At 51.2% G+C, this 15958-nt stretch overlaps 1 protein-coding gene across 24 annotated transcripts in view; it reads left to right on the top strand.

Annotated features, from left to right (window-relative positions):
• The window catches only part of MYT1L (myelin transcription factor 1 like), a 513839-nt gene that overhangs the window by 483449 nt on the left and 14432 nt on the right, over positions 1 to 15958 (top strand). For all 24 annotated transcript variants that reach the window (XM_055120044.1, XM_055120037.1, XM_055120036.1 and 21 more), the window contains one exon: positions 12201 to 12292. In XM_055120044.1, the coding sequence (XP_054976019.1) occupies positions 12201 to 12292 (92 nt within the window). The remainder of the gene's footprint in view (positions 1 to 12200; positions 12293 to 15958) is intronic.

Below are 15958 nucleotides of genomic sequence, written 5' to 3'. Positions count from 1 at the left end.
CAGAGTGAGGGCTGCTCAACACCCCCGGGTTGCAAAGGGCTTGTCAGGCAGGGAGAACCATCCCCCTCCCACCACACCCCACTTGCCTCCCCACCTTACCTCTGAATAGAACTACTTGAAAGGAAATAGAATATGCTTCAAGTTAGCTTCAGGATTGTCCAGGTCTTTCTGGAAGAACAGTGTTTCTAAATAGAAAAAAAAACGCAGTCACCATGCAAACTCTTTCTCCGATGCATCAGGCAAATGTCTCTTATTAATCCTGCTCCTCGTGCACACATAGTAAGACTCAGACTCCTTGTTTTCCTAATTCCGTATAGAAGCGCATGCTCTGTGTCAACAAGCCAAAAAACAAAACCACCACCAACAAAGGAATGCCAGGCAATGTAGCCCATCCCAAAAGAGCTGGGAAATAGTTCCCCTAAGGGATGCTTGGAAGTATAGCCCAAGAAAAGCAAACCATTAACCATCCTACCTTTCCACAAGGCTGAGCTGCAATTATTTTTACAAACACATGCATAAAATGTTACATCCTGGTATCTGTATGACTCCCACTGGTAGAGATGAGAAAGCTGATGCCAAGAAACAGATAATGTTGCCATGGGCACATGGTCAGGAAAGCAAAAGCTGGTGTACAACCCAGGCCTGGCCAATGGTCCCCATCCATGGACCACCTGCAACCTACTAATCTCTATATTGACAAGACCCAGGTCAAGACTTGCCCAGAGTCTCCTTTATGGAATTATCACTGTTGAAGGCACACAGCTTCAGTTAGAACTCTTAATCCAAAGGAAGGCCTTCCTCTCCCTCTGACAGCTGTGAACTTGGCTGTTCTCACAAAGGCCACACATACAGCCGGAGATCACTAAAAGAAGGTCAAGTAGTTTTATACTCCAGAACTTCTCTAATGAAAAATACAAATATCCTGTCTTGGGGACTAAGTAGGTTTTTTGGTTTGGGGTATTTGGAGTGTTTTTTCTTTTTTGGCTTTTTGGTTAACCCTCCATGATGCTCAGGGGTTACTCCTGATTCGGCACTCAGGAATTACTCCTGGCAGTGTTCTGGGGACCATATATGATACCGAGAATTGAACCTGGGTCTACCGCATGCAAGGCAAACACCCTACCCACTGTACTATTTCTCTGGCCCCAGGATTAGCAGTTTTGATGCAGGTTGCAGATGAATCTTGGGTACTGCTACATAGCGTTGCTCCCCCTGCAGTGCTTGGGACTGCCCTGGAAACTTTGATCTGCGAGGTCAACCTCTGTGTCTTTTTCTCACTCTGAGGCCTCTCCTGCTGTTTCTGCCGCTGGCAAGAAGCAGATGGAAGGCGCAGGGAGGCTATGCTGAAGCCAGGGGTGGTCTCGGCTTTAGACTGTATACCGAAAGCCTCTGCTTCATTGACCAACTCGAGAGGAAAGGTCTCCTCCATTGGGGTTCACGTGGGATCTGTTGGAGAGGAGGGAAGAGGGTCAAGGTGAGCCTCCCCAGAGGAAGGGGACATGCCACAAGGCTGAGAACAGGGAGCACTTTACCCAGGCCGCACTGCAGGTTGGCTCAGGTCCCATCGGAATCCCACTGTGGGAAGCCAACCGTGTGCCCATTCCCCCCCTCCAACCTGGCTGCCTTCCTGCCTACTGAGGAGAACCCCCATTGCCTGACCTCACCCACCCCCAAATCCAGGCATCCTCGGCCTGTTCTCTGGCCCTGGATCTGTTTTTTGGGGGAGGCAGCCCTGCTGAAAATGCCGTTCTGTGTAGGCTCTGTGCCGCGGGGACATGGAGCACCCAGCCCCCAGAGGAGGAGGGGGATGCTGGAGCTTGCTGGAAAGTGTTTCTGTCCTTTGTGCGAGGAGGCCTCAGGGCTTAGAGAGGAGCATCTCACAGCCCTGAAGAGGAGAAGATTCACTGGAGCCTGCAGTCAACCCCACACCAAGAAACACCAGCCTGCCATCCCACCATCCTCACAGCTTCCACTCACTGCTCACTGCGCATCCTTGATGTATGCAATTGGCCTGACCGGTCCCATCACCTTTCAAGAAAACCTTTGGAAGCCAGATTGATTCAGCATGTGCTTTGCATTGGAGAGGCCTGGATCTGACCCCCAGAACCTACAAGATTACCTGAATCCAGCCGGGAGTAGTCCCTGAGCACTGCCAGGTGTGCCCCTTCCCAGGAAGGCCAGCCTCTGGATGATTTGGATTTACTTTCCTCTGGTTGTCAGCTTCTGCTGGGTCGCTGGCCCCAGATACATATCCACATCCCAACCCGGGGCTGATGGCTGACCCTGACGGCCTCTGGCTATCCTATCTCTGGATTCAGTATTTGACAGATCACAGTTGTGAATGAAAACTTCAGTTTCAACATCCACCTTGAGAGGGAACCTCAAAGGGCCCATGAGAAGATGCAAGTGGGAGATCCCTGGTGTTTGCCAGGGTGGGGCGCACCCCATGAGTGGACAGTTAAGGTCTGACATGCACAGGTACATCACAATGGTCCCACAGCCGCCCGTGGACAGAGCAGGCAGCAATGCACTGGGCTGTGTTCTGCTTCCTAACTGGCCTTCTTGCCAGTTTTCACTAAAGGGCCGCAAAGTCCAGGGAAGGAATCCGGAACACGGTCCTTTGTCCAGGCCTGGGGCCCACAGAGGAGCATAGTGAGTGGTGTGAACTCTGCTCTCAGCTCCGGAACTCGTGGTGAGGCTCACTAGCAGGTTCTGGGTTCAATCCCAGTGGCCTTTTGAGGAAAGCAGAGTTTCTCTTCTTGTGCTGTGCCAGGGCCTCCTTACTGATGCAGAAATGTTACCCAGGACTATCTGCCGGTTGTGCTCACATATTTGCTGGGAAGCAGAGCTGGCCTGCCCCGGGCCTTTGCACCCCAGTACTCAGAAAACAGCATTTACCTCCTGCTCTACTTGTATCTTATAGAAGCTCCATACTCTACACTGATCTGGCTCTGAGACAATGCAGGAAGGGACATTCTAGAACTCAGTTTTGCCAAGAACAAGGAGCTCTGCTGCACTCAGGACATGCATGTGCTCAGGCCCCATGGTTTCAGAGAAGTGGGGGAGAGTGGGGAGACCCAATGGACTATATATGTTTGGGAGAATAGATTGAAGTCTCATCTGCAAAATACTAGTACAGTCTTCCAAAAATAACAACATGCATCACAACTAGAATAGTGTTGATCGCTGGTCTTTAAATTAGCCTTGGAGGGGATGCTGAATTTGTTTGGGACCCAAACTAAAAGCACCCTGAGCCACCACAGGAGGGCCACGACCCAGGGTTAGTTTGTTACAAAGGATCACTATGGCAGAGGGATCAAGTTTTGGTTTGCAGTGTCTGGGTTGGGGGCAGCACACACCCCCGCCATGGACCGGGAGAGAATCCAGAGCTTCCTCCATGCGAGGTGTGTGCTCTGTCACTAGGGCCACATTCTGGGTCCAGACCACTGGTTTTCAGACCACAGGTTCAGCTGGCAACAGGGTCGCAAGATGCCACATGAGACTGGGGCCTTTGACCCAAGAGGTCTCTGCTGGCCTGTGCTAAGGGGCACTGCATGGCCAAGGTTCCCCCTCCTTCCCTCCTTTCTGGAAGCCTTGTCGCTCTGCTGCCCTCAGCACTCCTGCCCATGAGCTTCTCTAGGACTCCAGTCTACACTCGCTGCAGCCCCTTCTCATTGCTTCTCTCTGGGAACTCTGACCCTGCCCAGGCCATATGCAGAACCAGTGGAGGAGGAGTTCATGAGTGGGCTCAGGCAGCTACACTCCCAAACCTGAGGCTGCACCTCTGAGTCTGTGAACCTGGTACTGTGGATCCCCTGGATTCTAACCTGTTTCCTCCATGTCCATGCTGCTTGGGGCAACTCAAAGTAAAAGCTTATATTCATTTACAGACTATTCGAGTTGCATGCTAAGAGAACAGTGGTCCAGAGAGTGCTCAGCATCAGCAGCTGGACCGGGGATACATCCTTGACATCCAGGGTCCCCTGAGCATTGTCAGGTATGAGGAGAGAGAGAGAGAGACAGAGAGAAAGACAGACAGACAGAGACAGAGACACACAGACAGAATTAAAATCTTATAGGAAAATGGAGAATAAGCTGCACTCAGAAATAGTGAACAAATCGGATTGTGCTAGTTTTCTAGACTACCCTCAAAAACATCACAAATGTATCTTCTCAGATCCTAGTGTGCTAAGTGGGAAATCAAGCCCTGGGCAGGGCCAGCTCCCTCTGGGGTCTCTGGGGTTTCCCTCTTGCTGGCCATCCCTCCAGTCTCTGGCTGCTTCATCACATGACTCACTAGGTCTGTGTCTTCTCTCCAGGACACAGGGCGTGGGCTCCGGGCCTGATCCATATCACTTGATTTTCTGCTAATACCAACTTCCAAATAAGGACACAGGACTGGAGAGCTAGCATAGGGCTAAGGGGCTTGTCCGGTATGTAGCCAAACCCTGGTTCAATCCCCCAGCATCACATCTGGTTCCCAAGTATTGCCAGGAGTGACCCCTGAGCACAGACCCAGGAATATCCCCTAAGTGTGACCCTGGGTGTACTACACCCCACAAAAAATAAACAAATAAACAAACAAATCTATATCTGAGATATAGATAGTACAGCAAGTAAAAGTATGGTTGACCTGGGTTCAATCCCCAGCACCACATATGGACCCCTGAGCCTGCCATAAATGATCCTGAACACAGAGCTAGGAGTAATTCCCTAGCACAACCTGGTGTGCCCACCTCTCTGGCCCCTGAAAAACAAGAATATACAATTATAAGGTCACAAGTTTCAGAGATTAGGGTGTCAACATTTCAGTTGTAGAATGCAATGCACCCAGGCAACAAGTAAGTCCCTATTCAGTGGTGCATGTCCCGCAGGACAAAACAAGAGCTGGCTTCTTTGGTGTCTGTGCAGATGAAAGTCCCATGTCAGCAGCAGAGGACCACCAAGAGTTTCTGAGAAAACCCTTCCCATAATACACGGGCTGTGAGGTCCTTCTGAAGGCTCCGGGACCATCAGGACCCCGACTTCTCTCTATCACCCTATCCCACCCCCATCCCCATCTGACTCTTGGAACTTCCACCTTTGTCTATGGGGCAAGATCTGCTCCCTTAAGAGAGACCTCTCAAGGAAATCCCAGCAACTCTTCTGCATCCCCCCACCTCCCACTGCCACCCTGGGGTTTTCCTTGGTGACAGGGTGGCCACACCTTATCAAGACGTCTGAATTTCAGACAGATGGGGTGTGTCGCAGAAGGAGAAGAGATGGGTGTCGTGCATAGCCTGAGTACTCAGCCAAAAGAAGCTGTAGACAATAGCACAAACCTCAGTAAAAGGGGATCAGAGTCCATAGCACCTGATGCAGGAAGCAACCCTGGGCTGTGCAGGGGGGAAACAATCACCCTGATAGATCCACAAAATGCAAATGAAAGGAAGCAGAGCGTTCCATCCCGCCTACAGGGAACTGGGGCCTGCAGTGCCGAAGGAGGCACTGGAGCCGGGACTGACACTATAGCTTCCTGCTTCCAAGGAAGGCAGGGATGGAGGCAGAGAAGAGACAGGAGGGGAGCCAGGAGGAGGAGCCCCCACATCCACAGAGGAGGACTCCTGGGACCCTGCAGTGGGGGTTCAGGTCCAGGGCAGAACCAGGGAGTGTCTGACACTCTTCTCCATCCCTGCCCTTTCCCTTGGGGCTTGCTGCAGGGAACAGGGCTTACCCCACACTTGCTGGGGGTGCTCTAGTCTTGGTTGCAGTGCTCCCTAGCATGCACAGTTCAGCTGGAACACTCTCACACAGGCTAATTGTAGCACGTTGGGGGAGGGTGTGGGATGCAGCGGGCCACTGCGTTCACACATCTTCTGCGGCAGTGCTCAGGCATGCTCCACTGTGCACGGCTGGTTGCACACACACAGTGGGACCCTACAGATCCCCGACAGCAGAGCCACAGGAACTGCTCAGTGCACAGGACAGAGATTGCATGGTCCCGCTCTGGCGAGTCAGAAGCTTTTTGCCACTGAGCCATCCCTGGATGCCCTACCTGGGAACCTTGACCCAAAGGGGCTGGGCTTCAGAGCCCCCACCAGACACTCTCCCTCGCTCCACAGAAAAAGGAAGGCCTGGGCCGTGATGCAGGCCATCAGGAGCGAAGCCTTTTCTGAAGTGGGTGCCCATGGGAAGCACTGTGGCACTGAGCCCCCTAGACTTGCGTCCACGCACCACCCTGCAACCAGAGATGGAGAGAAGGGCCAGGGCTGCTGATACAGGGGATGGAAATGATGGACAGAGTGACAGCCATTCAAGAATGTGGACATGGCGAGCCCCCTCAGACAGGACCAGGGTGGGGTGCAGCAGTAGCTCTCCTGCCTTGCATGCCCAAGGTTGAGAGTTTGATTCCCTGCCCCGCCCACATAACTGAGTGCTAGCTCGGCCATGGCCTTTGCGATCCACCCTGGCACCTCAAGGGTGACCCATCAATGAGAACTGTCACCCAGGCGTGGAATCCCTGATTCCACACCAGCAACAGTAAAAGGAAAAAAAAAACAAAGCAGAAAGTTAAATGTCAATCTTAAAAAACAACAACAACAACAACAACAACAACAACAACAGTTTTCTAAGAAAGCACAATAATAATGCAACAGAGATTAAAATAAACTAAAATTCAGAGAAAAGGAGCCAGAGAGATAGCCCAGCAGATAAAATGCTTGAGTTGAACTGGATTCTATCCTCAGCACCCCATATGGTTCTTCGTGCATTGCCAGGCGTGACCCCTGACTCAGGAGTAAGTTCTGAGCACAGCTAAGTGTGACCCCCTCCCCTGCACACACAGACCACAACACACCACCACCACCAAAATTTAAAAAAAAGAAACCCTCAAGAAAACAAACATTTCTGGGAAAAAACAAAAAATATTTTTAAATGTTTCCTTTGCCGTTAAACAGAAAAAAAGACATAAGATGCTATAATGTGTTGTGCTCATCATCCAATAAAACAAGATTAAGAAATGATTTTTCCAAGCAAGAATAAATGCTTTAAATTTTTTACTTTTCAAGTCTATACTTAGAATATATACTGGAAGTATAAATGTAATTAATTGCATAATAAATAGTCAATATATTGACATAAGAAAAAGAATACATGCAAGTTTATAAGAAGAGATTAAATATCTTTGTAAAGATAGAACTATTTATTTGACTGAATAGTAGGTGTTTCTGAAAAAGCAGCCTGAAGAGAGAAGTTGGGAGAAAGAAAATTGTTAAACCTTGCAAGTAAAACAGGGTACAAATCTGAGATTTTCAGAAGATCTTGGTTTTGAGTTCTGTGGAAGGTCTGGTGAGACCCACTGTAATAAGAAAATTGCATCTAGTTAGTCAAGGTCCTTGTGGAACAATCCAGAATGGGGCATCTGCCTGGGAGGACATATGTGGACAGAGGCACAGCCACTAGATGCAGGACACTGGCCACTAGGACACTGGTCACCAAGACACTATTTAACCACTAGATACTGACCACATAATACCGTGACCACAGAGCACTGACTGTGCCCACAGAACAGTGGCACTGTGTGACCATTGGATTTCTCAGCGCACTGTGCACCGGCCCTGTTGTGAGAACATGCCACTCAGTTGGAAAGGGGCCGCGTGACACAGGTTGTGTTCTCTCAGTGCACAGGGCTTTTGGCACTCACCAGGGGGATCAGTTTTGGCACCCTGTACTTCAGCGGTGACTATTAAAGTGCTGTTAGGAGGGGGCTGGAGCGATAGCACAGTGGGTAGGGTGTTTGCCTTGCATGCGGCCGACCCGGGTTCAATTCCCAGCATCCCATATGGTCCCCTGAGCACCGCCAGGAGTAATTCCTGAGTGCAGAGCCAGGAGTAACCCCTGTGCATCGCCAGGTGTGACCCCCAAAAAAAAGTGCTGTTAGGAAAAGAATGTCTGAGAAAAAACCCGCGGAAAAGACATTTCTGCAGGGGTCCTGACAGACAAGTGAGAGAAAAAGACATAGTGACCAAGCCTTCTGCCCCCAACTTTTACCCACTCCGCTGCTGCCACCCCCCAACATTCACTCACTCTGCTGCCACGCGTGGGGGCTGCCACTGAACCCCACCCTGCCCTGAAGGGCCCAGATCTCTCTGCACAGGGCTTCCTGCCCAGAGCTCTTCCTCTCTCCGTGGCTCTGGAGCCTGCTGTCAGGCACAGGAGGGAAAAATCAGAATATTGCTAGAGTCCCGGGCAGCAAGGCAAGGACGGTGTTCACCAGTGTTGAGTCACGAGGGGTGGCTGCCAGCTCCGGCAAGTCCTGTTGACCTGGGCAATACTTCGGAGACCATCAAAATTCATAGAGCATGTTATAGCTCGGGGCGGTGCCTTCGCGTAGGGGTTCCCTGTGGGCTCGGCTGGGAAGATCCCCTCTAGAAGACATTCAGTTCTGAGGGGATTCGCCCTGCAAGACTGGAACTGTAAATGGCACGAAAGGAGCTTGGTCTGACTCCCGAAGAGTAGCTTCTGCCCCTCCGGGCATCTCCCGGACAGAATCAGTTCTCACACCCTGGGCCTTCCTTGGTCCTCCTTGTCGGGGTTCTTGGCTCCCACATTCTCTCCCTCCCCAAACACTTTCTGGGCAGTGCACCAAGTCTCCCAATGAGGTCAGGGTGGTGGCTCCAGGGGCCGGAGCACATGCTTCTGCAGCAGGAAGGCCTGGTTTGATCCCCAGCATCCTGTAGGTTTTTGAGCAGCTGCCACAGATCCACTTCAGCGTGAGCGTCACCCCTTAGCAACCTGCAATCTAAAACCATAAAAGAAAAAAGAAAAAGATCCCTCTCCCCCATTAAAAAAAAAAAGTCTCCCAAGAAACATAACCTTACATCCTCTAAAACTTTGGTTCCCTTTCTGCGTGCTATCACCCCTCCCTGTGCCTTCTGAGCACATCTCCAAGGAGTTTGGGCTTAGCCCTTTCCAGGTGTCAGATTCTCCTGAAGAAAGTACTTGTGGAGCCGAGGTCCTGATAAAAAAAAAAAAATTCCGGGCCCACCCCATCTCCCCTGCTGTCCTCCTGCAGCTTTCCCTGGAAGCAGCACTGGAATTCCTGATGCTGGCGCCAGTGCCAGACGTCTGGGGCCCGGGACGGCAAGACGGAGCTTAACTCTTTGCTGCACAGAGCAACCTGGGGCTAAGATCGAGGACATCCCCAGTCCTGCACTGCAAAGCTATGCAGCTTTAACTAGAAACGTTTCTGGAGGGGGCCATCGGTGGACAGTCTCAGAAGGGCACTCGCCTCCTGAGACCACTCAGACCAGCTTCCTGGCAGCAGACTGGGGTGTGGACATTTTCCTGCAATCTCTGGACCAGCAGCCCCAGGAGTCTGGCACCACGGAGAAGGTTGGCACGAGTCCCCACGAGGTGACACGCAGGGCCTCCCCGTGCCCATGCCGGAATCCAGGCGAGTGAGCGGCAGCGCTGACTTCCAAATTTGACCCGCGCTGGATGCAGTCACTGGATCGGAATGGGAAGCACTGAGTGCAGGCATGTTTGAACAAAACGCATCGTTCTTTGGGCCTGCCTTTGTCTCCTAATTTAGTTCCCAGCTCTTGGAGAAGCCTCCTGCTCCTTCAATGGTCCCGTTATTTGTCATACCTCCCCTGGCATTTTTATGAACTGAAAACTGAGAGAAGCGACCTAAGATGGAGATCTGATCCTGCACCTCCGTGTGGGTCTGGAAATATACTTCCACTGGTTTCCAGGACATTCGGCTGTGGGGCCAAGTGCCTGGATCTGCCAATCTAGTTTCGCACGGAAATCCCTGAGTCCCGTTCCTGGGTCTGGCCTCTGACTTACTGTGCATTCCTTTGGATCGTTCCCTCCCTGTGTGCCATCTTACAGCTGGTTTATGCTGATCTTCAGGAGAGAATTCTGGTTGGGGAGAGACCTCATGGGCGCAAGCATTGAGGGCAGACAAGCATTGAGGGGCCTCTGGGGAACAAGCCCAGGAAAGGACAGTCTAGATGAATGGAAACTGGGATACCAACTGGGCCAGTCCAGTGACCTCCACCATCACCTCCCCCCTCACCACCCGCACCCCAAAACCTGAAACTGCATAGGCAGGGAACTCCTGCTGACCCAGGCCTGGGCCAGGGCACAGGGGACCCAAGAGGCCCTGCTTCTGTCAACTGAGAAAAGTGGTAAGGACCGAGAGGGTCCAGTGCAGACAGACTGAGCCCTCTGTGGGTTCTGCCAGGCAGCCAGTGTATACTCTTCAGAGGCACCCAGCTCGCAGAGACCCCAAGGATGTGAGCAGTGGACACTGCTCCCAGAGGGACCGGTGTGTGACAGGACAGTGTATGGGTGGAGCTGTGCTGAGATGTGGGAGACTCTCAAGACACAACCTCCTATATGGACAGGGAGCAGGGAGGGGTCAGAACTGAGGTCATGTCGGTTCAGGAAACTTCCATTTGGCTGGTGGCCCAGAGAATAGCCTTGAGGTGGAAGTAGGCTTTGGGTTCAGTGTTGAGCACCTACTTTGTAGAATTTAGGAACCCTGACTGCTTCCTGTTCTCCTCCTATGGTGTCTTGGGGGATGGGAGTATCCATGCTTCCTGGCATTTTAATGAGCAAAGGAAGAAAAAAAGACTCGGGTGGTGACGTCACTGGCTAAAGTCCTTAGAACCCCATCCTCCCTAAATCTAGGAACAGCAACAGAAACTTTGGCTTACTTAACTCACTCCCACATGCTCCTGGGAACAGCAGGACCCCATGTTATGTCACAGCTCAGATAGGCCAGGCCAGTTACCAGACACAAACACCAGCCACAGCACATCAAAGGCACCTGAAAAGCACAGTGAGAAAATCTCTTGTACCAACTTAGGTTCTCCTAGGAACCGAACAGTCCTCATCAGAAAGAGTATTAGAGACGTCTGTCTGCATCCCTAAAGCAGCCTCACCTGAGGAAAACAGGCATTCCATCAACTTTCCTAATAGCTGTGGCATCCCCCTCCCACTGATGCCACAGGGGAATAAAAATTATTTTTTTTTGTGATGGGCGTGTGGTGAATGAGTGTTATATATTTTTTAAATTTATTTTATTCTTAATTAGTGAATCACAATGAGATTCACACATTTTCGAGCTTGTTTTACCCTCATACAATGTTCGCAAACACATCCCTCCACCAGTGCCCATTCTCCATCACCAATAAGCCCAGTATCCCTCCCACCCCACAATCCCATCTCCCCCCCCAACCCTGCCTCTGTGGCAGGGCATTCCCTTTTGTTCTCTCTCTCCAATTGGGTGTTGTGGTTTGCAATAGGGGTATTGAGTGGCCATCGTGTTCAGTCTCTAGTCTACTTTCAGCACGCATCTCCCTTCCCAGGCGGGATCTCCAACCACATTTCACTTGGTGTTCCCTTCTCTATCTGAGCTGCCTTTTTCCCCAGAATGTGAGACCAGCTTCCAAGCCATGGAGCCAACCTCCCAGTACTTATTTCTACTAGGGAATAGAAATTCTTAACAGCATCCCCTTGCCAAGGTCGGGGGGCATCCAGCACCAACTAGGCAGATGAAATGCAAAAGTGTGCATATATGATATCAGCAAATGCCACATCTTATAGAAAAAGCATTAAACAGGCAAGATCGGGCACACTCACAATGGAAACACATTATCCAGATAGGAATTTTCTTGTTTCATTCACGTATGGAGTCCTGCATGGGCTCCAGAGAAGGCACTGAGGGAGAGGCTCATCCTCAGTTTGCACAGAGGAAGGAAGAGAGGGGAAGGCACAATCTGTAAAGGCAGTTCTCCCACTCACCCCCCCGCCTGGTGCAGAAGCCATGGTGCCTCGGGATAACCCATGACCCAGCATTCAGAATTTGACATTGACCAGACTAAGAAGATTTTTTTAAAAAACCAATATGAACATTCCAAGCAGCGCCAAAAGGGAGGTAGTGAAGAGGCATGCCCTCCCCACTCAGAGCCCCTGCTGGATGCCACCAAGGTCACACAGTCAGCCTGGGTGTCTCGGGGGTGACCATGAACCTCCCCCCTCCGCCTTGTTGGAGATCAGCCAACAAGGCCCTTCCATCTGTGTGCACACTGGCTGTCCCAGAGCCCCCATGCTGGTGGGCCGACTTTGATGAAATGACTCTGTTTCCTCTGCAGGGCTTTTGGGGCATCCCTGACACCTGTGACTAATGCCATGTTGTCTTTCACCCACAGCTTGTCAGGATGCCCGCGAGCCACGTCCGCAATGAAGAAGGCAAAGCTATCAGGAGAACAGATGCTGACCATCAGGCAGCGAGCCAGCAATGGTAACTCCCCCGCCCCTCCCTCCTCAAGGACAGGCCAGGCAGTGACTCCCCTGGACAGTGGCATAGTGCCCCCTGCTCACCCAGGACGGCTCCCAACTGCTTCTCCTAGAGAGCAGACACTTTGCCAATTCCCACTCACCTATGAAGCCACCACCTGGGCTGGCGGCTTTCCTGTGCCACCTCATGTCAAGATACAAATGCAAGTTTCAGGGACACAGGCAGTGCTAAGCAGTTTTCTCCCTGGCATTCCAAAAGCCCCAGTTTCCTGCCTCCACCGGACAGAGCCTCTCATGGTACCGCAGAACCGAGAAGGCCCCTCTCCCGACAGGCTGGCGGACTGCAGATATCCCACCCAGTCACTCTTCGGGTGGAGTTCTCTGGGGTCCAGTTTCCTCGAACCAGTCTGCAAAAAGCGTTTCCTTCTAAGAGTCGGTGCTGCCAGCGCCCATGTGCCAAGACTTGAGAGGAGAATCCAGACCCCAAGAGTAGTGGGCAGAAGCCAGGTTGTGAAAACACTCTGCTCCCCCTAAGAAACATCTCAGAGACCCTCCTTCTGCCTTCTGATTTCTGCTCACCCTGTCAACAACGGTCCTTTTCACGGTCTGGGTTTTATTCCCGCCCACCCGCCCTGCCCCCGCCCCGCCACCCCACCACACACACACAATGTTGGCTTTTGTTGTTGTTGGCAATTTTGCTATTGTCAGTGAGTCCCAGCCTCCCTTTTGCATCACTATCTGGTGCTCTTAAGGCCAGGCAGCTGGGCTGTGCCTGAGGGAGTGAAAACTGTAGAAAATGCTGGTTGGATGAGCTTCCTTCAGGCTGGCGCAGAAAGCTATTGGCCCTGAGAGCAAATGAATCAACAATGTGGATTCAGCAAGTTTTCCTTAAACAGACACACATAAAAACTCATCAAAGGAGCAATGGATTCCTGCGTCTGCGAGTTCGCAGGACTTTCCTTATAGTATTTCCTCCAGGTAAATGGCACTAGAGATACCATCGCTCAGAACTCTCTCAACTAGTAGGGAAGAGGTGTGATTGCAGCCCGTGGCCTTCTCAGTCCCTTGAGAGGATTGTGTGACTTTGCCATGAAACAGTGGAGCAGCTGCTCTGAGCAGGCATCCCCAGTCTCAAGCTCCTCAAATGAACCAAGCCCTGCCCCCCCCGCCCCCCACACACAGTCCTATGCAGAGGGCCTTTGGACTCATCACAGATGCTCCATCCCACACATCTGGCTGCAAGGAGAATCCTGCCTATGAGCTGACTCTCAAAGTCTGCTTCCCCCCCTCCCTCCCCATCCTCTGGCACCAGGAACCCAGAGAGTCCCCAGATTAGAGGTGCAGGATTTCTGGGCCATCTGCCCTCATGGATCCTGTGACTATTTGTTAAAAGTCCTGAACTTATACCAGGAGCTCAGCAGACATCTCAGCGTGTGGCCCGTTGGTTACCTGGAAACAGCTATAGTCACAACATGTCAACATGTGTATCACCAAGATTTGGCTTCCTGCATGCCCAGCATTCTGCACTGCCTCCACTGCTCAACACAGTTAGGCGACAGGGAAGTGGAGATTATCACCTTCGGGAAGCTCTCAGTCCTGCCCGCATGCGCTCCCTCAGGCCCAGGCTAGTGTGAAAAGACCCACTTTGAGGCTCCAAGAATGACCTCTGTCCACTGCCTCCTCCCAGTTACTGAAGCAAGTGTTCACTGTTAAAAAAAAAAAAGAAGAAAAAAAGACAGTAGTCCCAGAACTTTTCTCCAAACTCTTAGCTTGACATTTCATCCCTCCTCCAAACAACTCTGACATTAAAGTAAAAATCCCCAGACAAATTAATCCGAATTTTGATAGGCTTATCACTGACTAATGAAGGGAACAGCAGTTCAATGAAAGGACAGCATGAAAGAGAAATAAAGAAGATGGGGAGGTGGCTCAGTTGTAGAGCACTGCCTTGAATGAGTGAGAGCCACAAGGATATTGGGAAAGAGAGAGGGGGGGTGAGGGTGGGAGAGAGAAGTAAATTGGAAAGAGTAAGCAAGAGAATAAAAACTTGAGAGCTCAGATTTCACATCCTGGGGGAGCAGTCCTTCATTCTGGGATGGTGGGTAAGTGGTTGAGCTGGCTTCTCCCAAAAGCCCTCTCTTTATCAGGGACCCTGAAATTCAGAACCCAGCCCTGTAATTGCTGGGCACCACTTTCGTCAGAAAGGACTCTGATGTCTTAGAGAGTTAGAAACAAGTCACCAGCCTGAATATTCGTGGGAGAAGCAATGCCGGGCTTTCGCCTGGCTGGGAACCTGGCACTCAGCATTGCCTGGCTATTTGCCCACTTCTCTGTATTGGAGCCCACTTCACACGGCTCCAGGCAGGGACAGGAGCCCGGCATGGGAATGTTTATTGCTGCTCTAGATTCCAGTGTACACCTCTCCACAGATGTGCCCTCAGGGAAGCCCCAGATTTTTCAGAGAATGTGCAGCAGGATAACAAGCCCAGGACTTCCCAAACCTCTGCCTACCTGGAGCCCTTCCCTCCTACCTGCCCAGGTACCCACCAGAGAGGTGACTGCAGCCCCTCTCTGTATTTGTGTGGATAACTCAAGCGCAAAACTCAGGACATGCCCTGCTGCTCTTCAGGAGACAAGCATGACCATGAAATTGTCCGCTGCAAGTGTCCCCATCCTTGAATCCACAAAGTCTGAGCTCGATATTGCCCCAGCCTGACAGAATAGACTGTTTCTGTCGCTCTCCTTCCTCAGACATCCTGAGAGGACCCTTCTCTGCGGTCACTTTTCTGGCTTCATCTATAACAAATGATACATGAATGCTTCCCTCTGTACCCTGGTTTGGAGGGGTGGGGGCAGAGCGACCTCAAAGAGTCTATGCTTAGGTTGCCAAAGGGAGGAGGCAGGAAAGACTTTGTCCGGATTTCAGCCTTTTCTCCCAAGCAGTCACCGACTGGGAAGGGAGCCATTTTCAATGTCCAAAGCTCTTTCCAGATCTAGCTTGCTTTCTTCCTCTCTTAAATCTCAGGCAAAGTTGGCGCTCTCTCTCTCACTTCCTCCCAAAAAGACTCCCAGTAATTTCTTTGTCCCACTGAATGATCTTATGAAATTCATCTTCTGCAAGGCTTTCTGAGGCAGGGCATCTGGTGTTATGAGGGTTCTCCCTCCAGAGAATTCACTCGTGCCTTTTCCTGGAGAGGGGCTGTATATCCCTCCCCTCCTTTTTTTTTTCTTTGCCAAGCCTTTAGAAAAGAAGGAAATGAACACCACTTTCTTCTCTCTAAATTTTTTGTCAAAGAACGTTGAGGTCTGAGAAAATCAGCTTACTTGTACTAGGGACTCCTGTGTATTTATCTTCTATCTCATTTGATATCCCAACAGCCCGAAGGAACAGAAATTGCTTTTTCCCTGGACCTAGAAGGGAAAGGCAAACTCAGGTTACAGGGAGAGAGGCAGAGACAAAGGATAAAGGGCAGGGGAGTAACCAGGGCCAGAGGATGGTAAGGGATGAAGGCAAGTAGCTTCAGGAACAAATAGTGCCCTGTGACCCTGATTTCCTCTGGGTAGAAACCCATGTCGTCTTCACCTATCCTTCCCTCCTAAGACAAACCTTAGAGAGCCAGTGAGGCCAGCTCAGGACCTCAGTGTAATGTGTTCATTGGCAATAACAATG

The sequence above is a fragment of the Sorex araneus genome, chromosome X (assembly GCF_027595985.1).
Source record: "Sorex araneus isolate mSorAra2 chromosome X, mSorAra2.pri, whole genome shotgun sequence".
Taxonomy (NCBI): Eukaryota; Metazoa; Chordata; class Mammalia; order Eulipotyphla; family Soricidae; genus Sorex; species Sorex araneus.
Note: the sequence above shows the minus strand (reverse complement) of the source record. Positions and strands in the feature narration are given on the sequence as shown.